This window comes from Chanodichthys erythropterus, chromosome 16, assembly GCF_024489055.1.
Source record: "Chanodichthys erythropterus isolate Z2021 chromosome 16, ASM2448905v1, whole genome shotgun sequence".
Lineage (NCBI taxonomy): Eukaryota > Metazoa > Chordata > Actinopteri > Cypriniformes > Xenocyprididae > Chanodichthys > Chanodichthys erythropterus.
In genome coordinates this window covers 46,786,082-46,799,639 of record NC_090236.1, presented here as the reverse complement: position 1 = coordinate 46,799,639, position 13,558 = coordinate 46,786,082, and the positions used below count along the sequence as shown (strand labels likewise).

General features: G+C 41.6%; 1 protein-coding gene across 3 annotated transcripts in view; it reads right to left on the bottom strand.

The window, feature by feature from the left end:
* Positions 1-13,558, bottom strand: part of fgf12a (fibroblast growth factor 12a) — a 404,326-nt gene that overhangs the window by 168,787 nt on the left and 221,981 nt on the right. For all 3 annotated transcript variants that reach the window (XM_067363983.1, XM_067363981.1, XM_067363982.1), the window contains one exon: positions 12,132-12,242. In XM_067363983.1, coding sequence (XP_067220084.1) covers positions 12,132-12,242 — 111 coding nt within the window. The remainder of the gene's footprint in view (positions 1-12,131; positions 12,243-13,558) is intronic.

Sequence of the window (13,558 nt, the reverse complement as noted above, 5' to 3'; positions counted from 1 at the left end):
TGGCAGCCATATATACGGTAAGTTAATACTTAGTGAAAGGAAAATTTACTAGAAACATTAAGTTCTAAAAAAATTACTGATTTTTGTCTCACAGTCAAGAAGAGATTTCCAAATGTGTCCAAAGAGGCTTTGAGGTTTTGACGTGGGGAAAGTGAGACTTCTTGAAAGCAAAAAAGTTATATTTGTTTGAATATTGTAATTTTTTGAACATTGTAAAGTATGTTCCTTGCTGATTTTTATTCAAATGTTCACGTGTTATAGACAACAAATAAAAATTTTTTCAAATGTGACATGTGAATGTATTTTCTTGGGTTGAAATATATGTAGGGCAAAATATATTTTTAAATGCTTTTGTAAAATATATTTTGAAAATATATTTTAAAAAATATACAAAACATGGCCAAAAAATACATTTTAGGAAAGTATATTTATATGTGAGAATATATTTTTATAGCGAATATATTTTTTGGCCATTTTTTGTATATTTTGAAATATATTTAAAAATATATTTGAAAATAATTTTTTTTTACCGTATGGGTTAATTTATTGCACATTTATTGGAAAGTTTGAATTTATCATAAGTCCGAATGTGCGAATATAAAACCAACTTTACCGAAGTCGTGCCGTCGAACTGTTGTATAAACGCAATATCACACTCGTAGCCGTGCGATATGGCTGTATATCAGCACGCAGTGATTACCTACGGACGAATCACAGCGTGCTGATATACAGCCATATCGCACGGCTACAAGTGTGATATTGCTCATATATCTATGGGTAAAAAAGAACATTGACAACACAAACGCCATGACTGTTTTGGATGTATTTTTTGGAGAGATGTTTTGTTTTCTTTTTTTCAGACATTTTTTAAAAAATATATATTTTTTATTTATTTACCGGTACGTTGTAAAATTTTAATTGTTAAAGATTATGTTTGTTGTTCAATGTATTTTATAATGAGTGTATTTTGTATTGTATTTTTGGAGGGTTTTTTTTTCAGAGATTTTTTTTTAAATATATTTTTTAGTTTAGCGTATGTTGTGACATTGTTTTTTAAAGATAATTTTTGTTGTTCAATTTAATATATTTCTTGCAGTTCAAAGCATCAAGTGTCTTGTATTTATCTTGTACTTACATTCATTCTTCATTTTTAATTTTTCTTAGATTGATCCCTTAAATGAATGGTTGGGCTTACCTTGCATGAATTGCCCAGTTAGGACCAACATAAGATCCTTACAGAGCCCACTTTAAGCCCATATGGGCATTCACGGTTGAATCCTGGTGAAACCCACTTTAAACCCCTTTAGGCAGGTGGGGCCCAAATGGGTCTGACACAAATTGCCCGGTTAAGACCCACATAAGACCCTTACAGATCCCACTTAAAACCCACCTGGGCATCCATGGCTGGCCCCCATGTGGATCCCGGGTGCAAGCCCACTTTAAACCCCTTTAGGCAGATGGGGCCCAAATGGGTCTGTCATGAATTGCCCGGTTAAGACCCACATAAGACCCTTACAGATTCCACTTAAAACCCATCTGGGCATCCACGGCTGGTCCCCATGTGTATCCCGGGTGCAAGCCCACTTTAAACCCCTTCAGACTGGTGGGCCCCAAATGGGTTTGGCATGAATTGCCCAGTTAGGACCCACACAAGACCCTTACAGATCCCACTTAAAACCCATCTGGGCATCCATGGCTGGCCCCCATGTGGATCCCGGGTGTAAGCCCACTTTAAACCCCTTTGGGCAGGTGGGGCCCAAATGGGTTTGGCATGAATTGCCCAGTTAGGACCCATGCAGTACCCTTACAGGTCCCACTTTTAGTACGTCTGGGCTTCCACGGCTTGCCCCAATGTGGATCCTGGGTGCAAGCCCATAATGGGGCCCACATTTGCCGCCCATGAAGCCCTCATCTGGGCCCCACATGTCATTGCTGGCTGGGTGGTTATGTTAATGTAAGTATTGCACCTAATTTCACATGAGATGTAATCAGGTTTATGGCAAATAATGGACTACTTGCAACACAGGCTTGTAACACACGTTTTGAAATAATACAACTTGCCTATTTCTGCTTAGTGATCGATGCTGCAGTGTGTGTGAGACCTAATGAATAAGTTCAGGACAAACCTTCATTTATTTTTATTAAATACTTTAATCCTTATTTTTCATTGACAATCATTTCACTGTGTGTAATTCTTAGTATTCAAATTCTTAATATTAAAAGTATATTTGTCAGTCCGCTGTCAGTGTGTTACTGTTTAAAGGGTTAGTTCACCAAAAAATGAAAATTCTGTCATTAATTACTCACTCTCATGTCATTCCTCACCTGTAAGACCTTCGCTCATCTTCAGAACACAAATTAAGATATTTTTGATGTGAGAGCTTTCTGTCACATGTCGCAGAGGCACATGGATTACTTTAACAATCTGTTTCCATGTATTATTGTATTTGCTCATTGCTGGCACGCCCATTCATTTGGAATGAACTGAATTCATCAACATTACAACAAAGGTAAGAATGTTGCTGTGAATCCAACTGTGGTTTTGTGTGAGAATCTTTTCTGAGCACATAGGCAAGAAACAGTACAATTACTGTATGAGACCCATAGTGAGGTTTCTTCTACAGTGGCAAATTTTCCCCAACAAAAGCCACAGAAAATTCTTTTCTGTTTTGCACCAAAGTCTGTTTTGGACACAGATGCTGGGGATTGGAGTGTCCTGCAGGGCCCTGGAGAGTTCATTTGTTCTGAAGCTGTTCCCTCAGAGGGGACTGTTTGTCTGTTCTGAAAGGGCATTGGTGTAGAAGCTTTATACCCATGGTGAAACTAATGTTCATACAAAAGTTATTGCTATCCTTTATAGCTATACCATATCTATGTTGTTTCTACGGCTGACTGTTCCTCATAAGTGCCACCTTTAATGAATAAGCAATGTAAATACTTTAGCACGACACCATGGAGATCCTATACACTCTAAAAACTCCTGGGTTATTTCTTTAACCCATTTTCTGGGTTATTTGTGTTGGGTTAAAATTATGGATTCTTTTTTCAGAGAGTAACCATTTTCTGGGTTATAGGGCTAATATATTGACCCAATTCCTGGGTTGTTTAGGTTTCTGGGTTATTTTTCAAGGAGTAACCCATGTTCTGGGTTCACGCCCCTTCCCCCGCCCCCCGCTGTTGTTCTGGAATTTTCTCACAACAGTCATTTGAAATAATGTCACTTGAAGTTGAACGCGCTCGATCCGTTTTGGCCTGGGTTTCTTCGGTGCAACTTCGTTGTGTATTCAAGGTAAGCAAGTATTTTCAGTGTCAATGTAAAGTAAGCTTTTCAGTGTCCATGTCCCCGTTGCTAGTTTAGCACCATTTGCTGAAAAAATTGCCATGGCTTACCGTGGTAATTCTGTGGTTAGCATGTAGCCGCCCGTGGATATCGCGACAACATCGAACTAGTTTAAAGTCTGTGTAAAGTCAAAATAAATGTTTGAGTTTGAGACTAAAGAAGAAAGTGTTATTAACCTCCCAGCCAAATTTGAATGATTAAGAATAACAATAAGTTCATGAAATTAGGTGTCAAAATGGTTGAAATGTTTTTTACACATCGTTGAGAAATACATGTATGACCTATTTAATGTGTTTAGAAGAAAATGAGTGAATTCACTTTACACTGTCTTTAAATTCTATTTTTCATAAACTGTGCTGTACTTATCTCATTGTTATAATATTGGTAATAATACGATATGTACAGTGCAGCTAGTGGCGACTTCATGCCACGTTAAGGGGGTCGAACACCGGACAAGAAGCGCTGCGCCGCGTCTAGGACAACACGAGGTATCGTGTACTTTCTCAGTTTATGGCCAGCAATATTGTTATGTTTAAGCACATTGTGGAATTAAGATAATGCCAGTAGTATGTTATGATTGTACTGTATAATTAAATACAACCGTTGCTGAGTCTGCAGTCTGAACACTTTACCTCAGAGCATCCGTTAACTGAATGAATTGAGAATATCACCTGAAAATCCAATAACATCAGCAATTTTCATTCAAGCAGATGATTTCTGTAAATTAATGTAGCCTAAAACTAAAATTATATTGCAGCACATGGCAAAGTAAGTATATATTAATGAAGATTCGAGACAAGTAAGTATACATTTAATATAAGACTATGTACATGGCGCTCTGTTGGCACTGCGGGATTTTGAACAAGGTCCTGAACCGTTGCTGGGCACTGCGGACAGATGCCAAATGGAGCCGCCGGTGTGTGTACACTCATAGAGAATAATGTGTTTGAATTTTAGAAGTGAGCGTTTTACTCTTAACTGCACTCATATCATCTCTCTATACCTAAACATTTTTCTTTAATATGGCTTAAATGTGACAGTGCAAGATTTTGTGACAGTCAGAACTTCTTCGACAGTGGGGAATGCATATCTATAATAACCTTTATAGTTAATAGATAACTATGCCTTGTCTTTAAGCTGTTATGCATAATAATGGGCCAGATATTCACCTTTGCATTAATGTCATTATTACACTTGTTAATGAGAGAAAAGATGGACAGTATAGACTGTCATTCACACAAAATGGGTAATGCTGCAAAAGAACCACATTAGTTAACTAGCAAATTGGGCCACGTTTAAAAAAACAAAAACACAACAGCATTCCCTTAAAAGTGATTATTTGTTAGCTTGATAATCAAAGAGTGTCTGGTGAGTGGTTCACAATTGTCTCGACTTATTAACAATACTCATGTTGTCTTGTTTTCTGTCTTTCAGGTGAAGGCATAGATGAGGAGGCATTTCTTCTCTTAGATGAGGACACTATCAAAAATTTTGTCCCTCAAGTTCAATCCAGTTATTGAATGTTGTCAAATGTTTGAGAGAGAATGAGTTGTTTATTTTTCTATTTTTTCTAATGTCTAATGTTATTACAGTGTGTCCAAGTGTGTTTAAATGCAATAAAAATGCAAAAGTGCTTGAAGTGTGTAAGTGCCTGAAGTTTTATTTTCTGAAATAAGGCATACTGGCATAGTAACCCAAGTTAGGTTATTTTTGACCTTTAAAAAGGGACCTACTAATTTCTGGGTTATATCAACCCAGATATTGGGGTTGTTCTTTTGACCCAGAAGTTGGGTTATATTAACTACAATGTTGGGTTATTTTTAACCCAACATTTGGGTCAGATATTTAACCCAGAAGTTGGGTCAAAAAGAATAACCCATTTCAACCCAGAAATTAGTTGGTCCCTTTTTAACCCAGGATTTTTTTTTAACCCAGGAGTTTTTAGTGTGTAGGCTGTATAGGTTCTTCCACAAAAGACAGCACAAACTGTAAGAAATGCATAAGTTTCACACTTTTTACCACTCCCTTAATGGGCCATGAGCTTATTGCCTTTGTTAGATAGCCCTGCAGAAAAGGATGACTCATAGAAAGAGCGCAACAGAGAAGTACTGCAAACCTGGTTAAGTGGGATTACCCTGCCTTACAGTATGTTGTAACAATTCTGATCTCACTCAACTCATCTATATGTACCTTTGAATAATAATTTGCATGCAGAATGATACAAATTCACATGATTTGAAACATTAAAATAACATTGCTCTTTCATTATTAGAGCATTAATATATTACCAGAAGTGAATATCCACTTAACAATTATATAATTTAATTCTCATTGATGGTCTGAGTTTAGCTGTTAAAGATTAGTCCACTTTCAAATATATATATATATATATATTTCCCCCTGGAATAAGGGCCTTATCTAGTGAAACGATCCGTCATTTTCAAATAAAAAATAAAAAAATGTATACGTTGTAACCATAAATGCTCATTTTGAACTAGTTCTCTTCTTCTTCTTCTCTATTAGAAATCCGGCAGTGTAGTCACTGCTAAGTGTATTACTGCCCTCCACAGGTCAAAGTTTAAACTAATTGTTATATACTAGCATATTGTATGTGACAATTTAGTTCAAACTTTGACCTGTGGACCAATCGTTTCCCTACATAAGATCCTTATTCCTCATCTGGTAAAATCTTTAAAGCTCGTTGAAGCTGCACTGAAACTGTAATTTTGACCTTCAACTGTTTGGGGCCAATTGAAGTCTACTATAAGGAGAATAATCCTGGAATGTTTTCATCAAAAACCTTAATTTCTTTTCGACTGAAGAAAGGACATGGACATCTTGGATGACATGGAGGTGAGTAAATTATCAAGAAAATTTAATTTGAAAGTGGACTAATCCTTTAAGGATCTTTTTTTCTTCAAAAAATTTCAGGTCAGGCTAGTTGGCACATCTTTATTATGTCATAATTTTCTACAGTTTATTAATTAGTTTGTGCTGAATCAATCAATGGTTTGATATTTTTATTTCCTTGTATACATTTTTGAATCCCATATGTTTTTTTTGTTTGTTTTGTTTTTTTTTAAGTTTTTATGAGCCACGCACCCAATTAACTATCTTTTTTTCCTTGACAATTATGGTAGAAATGTTCAATGCTTAAAAGGCATAGTTCCCATTCAGTCGAACATATGTCGGACAGACCGACAAATAGGAATCTCACTAGAGAGGCAAATCCACTTCAAATGTAACTAAAATAAGCCAATGCACATTGGCATGCAATCATTTGCAGCAGCTGTTGTGCCATGCAGCGCGGGTACACAGAGGTGGGTAGAGTATCCAAAAACTGTACTTATAGAAATATTTACTCAAACTAAAAGTTAAAGTAATAATCTTAATAGTTACTTGAGTAAGTGTAAAAAAGTATCCAGTGAAAAAACTACTCAAGTAGCTAGTTACTAATTACTTTGTAACTACACTGTCCGGAACACTTAAAGGTTAAACACTTTGAAGGAACACTTTGAAAACTTTGACTCATCAGATCTTAATGGGGAAAAATATCATACTGGATATCTACACTGATATGGACTGGGTAATGTGTTAGGAACGAAAAAATGCCACATTGTTTGATGGAAATGAAAATTATCAACCTATAGAGGACTGAATTCAAAGACACCCCGAAAATTAAAGTGAAAAAATGATGCTGCAGGGCTAGTCCATTTTGCTGAAATTTCATTGCAGCAACTCAAAATGGTACTCAGTAGTTTTTATGGCCCCCACGTGCTTGTATGCATGCCTGACAACATCGGGGCATGCTCCTAATGAGACGATGCATGGCGTCCTGGGTTATTTCCTCCCAGATCTGGACCAGGGCATCACTGAGCTCATGGACAGTCTGAGGTGCAACCTGGTGGCGTCGGATGGACTGAAACATAATGTCCCAGAGGTGTTCTATTGGATTTAGGTCAGGCAAGCATGGGGGCCATTCAATGGTGTCAATTCCTTCATCTTCCAGTAACTGCCTACATACTCTCATTACATGAGGCTGGGCATTATCGTGCACCAGGAGGAACCCAGGACCCACTAGACCAGCGGAAGGTGTGACAATGATTCTAAGGATTTCATCCCAATACCTAATGGCAGTCAGGGTTCCGTTGTCTAGCCTGTAGAGGTCTGTGTGTCCCTCCATGGATATGCCTCCCCAGACCATCACTGACCCACCACCAAACGGGTCATGCTGAACGATGTTACAGACAGCATAACGTTCTCCACAGCTTCTCCAGACCCTTTCACGTCTGTCACGTGCTCAGGGTGAATCTGCTCTCATCTGTGAAAAGCACAGGGCACCAGTGGCGGACCTTCCAATTCTGCTGTTCAAAGCCAAATGCCACGGTTCTGGGCAGTGAGCACAGGGCCCACTAGAGGACATTGGGCCCTCAGACCACCCTCATGAAGTCTGTTTCTGATTGTTTGGTCAGAGACATTCACACCAGTGGCCTGCTGGAGGTCATTTTGTAGGGCTCTGGCAGTGCTTATCCTGTTCCTCCTTGCACAAAGGAGCAGATACCGGTCCTGCTGATGGGTTAAGGACCTTCTACAGCCCTGTCCAGCTCTCCTATAGTAACTGCCTGTCTCCTGGAATGTCCTCCATGCTCTTGAGACTGTGCCGGGAGACACAGCAAATCTTCTGGCAATGGCACGTATTGATGTGCCATCCTGGAGGAGTTGGACTGCCTGTGCAACCTCTGTAGGGTCCAGGTATCGCTTCATACTACCAGTAGTGACACTGACTCTAGCCAAATGCAAAACTAATGAAAAACAGTCAGAAAAGTAGGGAAAAAAATGTCAGTGGCTTCCACCTGTAAAAAAAAAACCCTCCTGTTTTAGGGGTCGTCTCATTGTTGCCCATCTAGTGCACCTGTTGTTAATTTCATTAACACCAAAGCAGCTGAAACTGATTAATAACCCCCTCTGCTACTTTACTGACCAGATTAATATCCCAAGAGTTTAACTGACTTGATGCTATTCTCTGATTAAAAAGTGTTCCTTTTTTTGAGCAGTGTATAGATAGATAGATAGATAGATAGATAGATAGATAGATAGATAGATAGATAGATAGATAGATAGATAGATAGATAGATATCCTTGCAACAAACACAGACGAGGATTATTTCTGGCATCTGTAACCCGATCTATAATCTGTAATCTGTAAAAAACTGGTAAAGAAATGTTACATACTTTGTAGTGGTGTTATCGTTTTGGTTCCAATAATCTGTTTGGTTGTAAAATGTAGGCTATTGGCTGTATGAATTAAAATTAAATGAAATCGATACCTGTGGAATTGTTCACAGACAGCATATGCAGTTCAAGTAAGAAAGATCTTCATTGCTGGCAAACAATAGGCAGATTTGCTTTTAATTGACTGTAGGTCCTCTGCCACTTCATTTAACGCTCTGAGTGAGAAACCGATTCAAACTATTCAGTGCATGTAGGTAACTGAACAAATCATTCAAACTGATTCGTGAACCAATTTAGACAGTTTTGTTAACTTGTTTGAGCAAGTCTTTGAACAGAATTGACTCAAAAGAGTGCTGTGTCTGGCCGACATGAGGGATACTGACAAAGTCAGGTTTCTTAATTCCCCCGTGTCCCAGACCGGCCTCTTCGGAGACACAGCCCAGCCCCTCTAGGCCCCCACCAAGAAGGGCGGTAAAACCAAAGGCAAGAGGACCTAGAAAGGGCGACCAAGAGATGGATGGGACTGCTTATTGGGAGATGGTGACCGCACCACTCCCTCCCCTGGAGGAGGGTCAGGTGGTAAATCCTTTGTTTCCTTTTGTTTCTGTTCCCAACTTTTAAACAAAAGAGCAGTTTCTTCCATCTCTGGGTCTGATGAGGGGGAGCTGTCATCAGGCAGCAGCGCGCGGTTCGGGAAGGCAACCAAAGTCTCTCCAGTGCCTCCTGCCCAACTGTGGAATCAGGTAAGTGTTGCACAGTCTCAGCCTCACAAAGAGAGCCCCTGCGTCCCTGCATTCCACCTCGCTGCCCCACTGTGGGGAACCCTACAGTCCCCTTGGTCCCACTTGTACGTTCTCTGCGAGCCTGTCTAGCGCTCCCCAATCTATCTTGCTGGCTCATTCGGATGATCAGGCATGGCTATGCGATTCAATTCACCCAGCATCCCCCCAAGTTCAAGTGCATCCAGTTCACTTCAGTGAAAGCAGCTGATGCCCGTGTCTTGCATGCAGAGATCATGGTCCTATTGGCAAAGTACACGATAGAGTCTGTCCCTCCAGGCAATATAAGGTCAGGGTTCTTCCGCCCCTACTTCATTGTGCCCAAGAAAAGCGGTGGGTCATGACCGAATCTTGGACCTGTGAGTTTTGAATTGGAGCCTTCACAAGCTACCGTTCAAAATGCATTCAAAATTTGCTTCATATGAGACTGCTTCAGCACTGGCTTCATAGCTGAATCCCGAGATGGGCATGGCACCGCGGCACGCATCATGTCCCCTGTGTGCTCAACCATGTGGTCAATGAGCTCTCATGAGCTGCACTCATGGGAGAGTGGCGACTCCATCCCAGTGTGGTCCAGCTGATTTGGAGAGAGTATGGGGAGGCTCAGGTAGACCTGTTTGCCTCTTCAGAAACTTCTCACTGCCAGCTGTTTTTCTCCCCATCCGAGGGAACACTCGGCACAGATGCACTGGCACATAGCTGGCCCGGGGCCTAGGCAAATATGCGTTTCCTGGAACTCATGCTCCTCGTGACAGCCCCTCCCTGGTGCATTCTTCTTTCTCAGAGATGGGGCACTCTTTGGCACCCGCATCCAGACCTCTGGAAACTCCATGTCTGGTCACTGGACGGGACGCGGAGGTTCTAGATGACTTACTCCCTGAGGTACTTAACACCATCACTTCGGCTCAAGCACCGTCTTGAAGCACCGTCTAGAACCTGTTTGCAGAGTGGTGTTCTTCTCACTGAGAAGACCCCCAAAAATGTTCGATCAGAGCCATGTTTCCTTCTTGCGGCAGGGGTTGGAGCGAAGGCTGTCTCCCTCGACCCTCAAAGTTCATGCTGCGATATCTGCATATCATGACCACATAGATGGCAAGTCTGTTGGGAAGCACAACCAGGTCGTCAGGTTCCTTAAGGGGGCGAGATGGTTATATCCTCCTCAACCCCCCTCCATATCCTCTTGGGACCTTGCTCTGGTGCTTCGAGCACTTCAGAATGCCCCCTTTGAGCACTTGCAGTCAGCAGACTTAAAGATTCTGTCTATGAAGACTTTGCTGCTGGTTAGATTGGTCTCTATCAAGAGGCTAGGGGACCTGCAGGCATTTTCGGTCGACGAATCATGCCTAGAGTTCGGGCCGGGTGACGGCCACGTGGTACTGAGACCCCGGCCTGGCTATGTGCCCAAGGTTCCTGGGTAGGTAGTAAGCCTGCAAGGCGCTGCCCAGCCCTGGCTTTGCTCTGTCCAGTCTGTGCTCTGCAACTGTACAAAGACAGAACTCAAAGGCACAGGCCCTCAGACCATCTCTTTGTCTGTTATGGAGGCCAACAGAAGGGAAAGGCTGTCTTCAAGCAGAGGATGGCCCACTGGAAGCACAAGGCGTGCCCTGCCTGCTCAGGTTGCGTGCTCACTCTACGAGAGGTGTTGCATCCTCCTGGGCGCTGGCTCGTGGCGCCTTGCTAACAGATATTTGTAGGGCGGCGGGTTGGGCGACACTTAACACGTTCACTAGATTCTATAGCCTTCGTGTTGAACCTCCTGTGTTCTCAACTTAACCGGTCACAGACATGGAGAGGCCCCGGCTTAGTTTCAGCTTGCTGTGCTGACATGCACTTATTGCTCCAGAGAATCCCTACAAGGCAGACCCTGTTGAGTCCTCCACCACCTTCGGCAGCTGGATGTGGTGGAGCATCTGGTGCCAGGCCTATACTCCGTTGCATCCTTGAAAACCGGATTTAGGCTGGGTTCCATATGTGTGACCCTGCAGGGATCCCATATGTGTAAATTCCATGGTTGCTCCTAAACGAAGCCTGTGTCTTTCCTTTTGAGAGAACCCACCTCTTATCAGTTTGGAGTCACCCTAGTACTTCCAAATGTAGTATGGCCCTACGAGGTTAGTCTATGTGTACTTCTTACTCTTTGTGTAAGCCCTGTCCCATCGTCCTGTTAGGCAAGAGGGAGCAGGAGGCTTGCACAGAGCACTGGAAGGGGGCAGCGACTGTGGCACTTTGGTATTCGTCAGATTCCTATTCGTCAGTCTGTCAGACGTACGTCGAACGTGACCGACTGAATGGGAACGGAGACGTACATCCTGTCACCATAGTCGGTAAGGAATGCATTGCACCTGCTGTTCATTATATACCCACACTGCGTGGCACAGCAGCTGCTGCAAATGAATGCATGCCAATATGCATTGGCTCGTTTTAGTTACACTCAAAGTGGATTGGCCTCTGTAGTGAGATTCCTATTTGTCGCTCTGTCCGAAGTATGTCTCTGTTCTCTTTCATTTTTTCTCCCAAAAAATTAAAATGTAATATTCTGTCATCATTTACTCCTTCATGGCAGTCAATGCATGTCCCTCTGTAAAGTAACAATATATACACGTTTTTGTGGAACAAGTGAGGGTGATAAAATGATGACAGTTTTTTATTAATCTTATTTCATAAATAAACCAACCCAGAGGAATGTTCACTGAAGTAAAAAATGTGACAACAATCTCCCCTATATGCAATTAGTGTGGTATAATGAACTCTGTATGTGCTGCACATTTCCAATCACTCACTGTAGTCGCTGTTCTCATCCTTGGTGCCATCGATAGTTCCATCTGGCTGCATCTGCAGGTAAAAACCCTGCTGGCTGAACAGTCGTGTCACGATGCCTTTCAGCTGCGGCTCTGGAACAAATAAACACACAGCCCCGCCCCCAACCCACATTTTTATCAAAATCCACCCCAACACATTGCAACTTTTTTCATATGTTCAACAGAAGGTAGTTAAAGGGATAGTTCACCCAAAAATGAAAATTTGATGTTTATCTGCTTACCCCCAGCGCATCCAAGATGTAGGTGACTTTGTTTCTTCAGTAGAACACAAATTATGATTTTTAACTCCAACCGTTGCCGTCTGTGAGTCAAATAATGCTAGTGGATGGGAACTTCTACTATAAGAGTAAATAAAACTTGCATAGACAAGTCCAAATTAAACCCTGCGGCTCGACACATTGATGTCCTAAGACACGAAACGATCGGTTTGTGCGATAAACCGAACAGTATTTATATAATTTTTTAACTCTAATACACCACTATGTCCAACCACGTTCAGCATTCGCTTAGTGAGGTCTGATCGCGCTCTGACAGCGGCAGTGATGTCTCGCGCATATACTTCAATGAGAGCGAGACATCACTGCCGCTGTCAGAGCGCGATCAGACCTTACTAACGAATGCTGAACGCGGTTGGACATAGTGGTGTATTAGAGTTAAAAAATGATATAAATACTGTTCGGTTTTTCACACAAACCGATCATTTCGTGTCTTAGGACATCAATGTGTCGTCCCGAGCCGCAGGGTTTAATTTGGACTTGTCTATGCAAGTTTTATTTACTCTTATAGTAGAAGTTCCTGTCCACTAGCATTATTTGACTCACAGACGGCAACGGTTGGAATTAAAAATCATCATTTGTGTTCTACTGAAGAAACAAAGTCACCTACATCTTGGATGCGCTGGGGGTAAGCAGATAAACATCAAATTTTCATTTTTGGGTGAACTATCCCTTTAAGCAAAAAAAGAAGAATTTAAAATAAGTTCTTGACTTCTTATCCAGTGATGGCAGTGAATGTACTTGTGAATGGCTGTGTTGATAAAGCTCTGCATATTTACTTTCTGCAACCTTGTTAATCAATTTCAATATGGACACCTGGCATTTAGAAGACCAGCTGTAGCCATAACAGGTGTTTTCTGGTGGAGCGGTGACCTGTACAAGCAAGTACAATAAATGTTTAGAGGCAGGCCTGAGAGGTGAGGAGTGAAGAGGGCCACAAGGATGATCTGACATGCAGCAAAGTCCCACAGCTTTCAAGACCAGAGCTCAGAAGAGTAGTGAATGTTCATGACGGTCATGATCAGCTATTCATCATGGGCCTCATCTATCCACTGCAGCCCCAGTATCTCTGACAGGCTGGAAGGGCCATCAATCACACAAACGAGCCTGCCT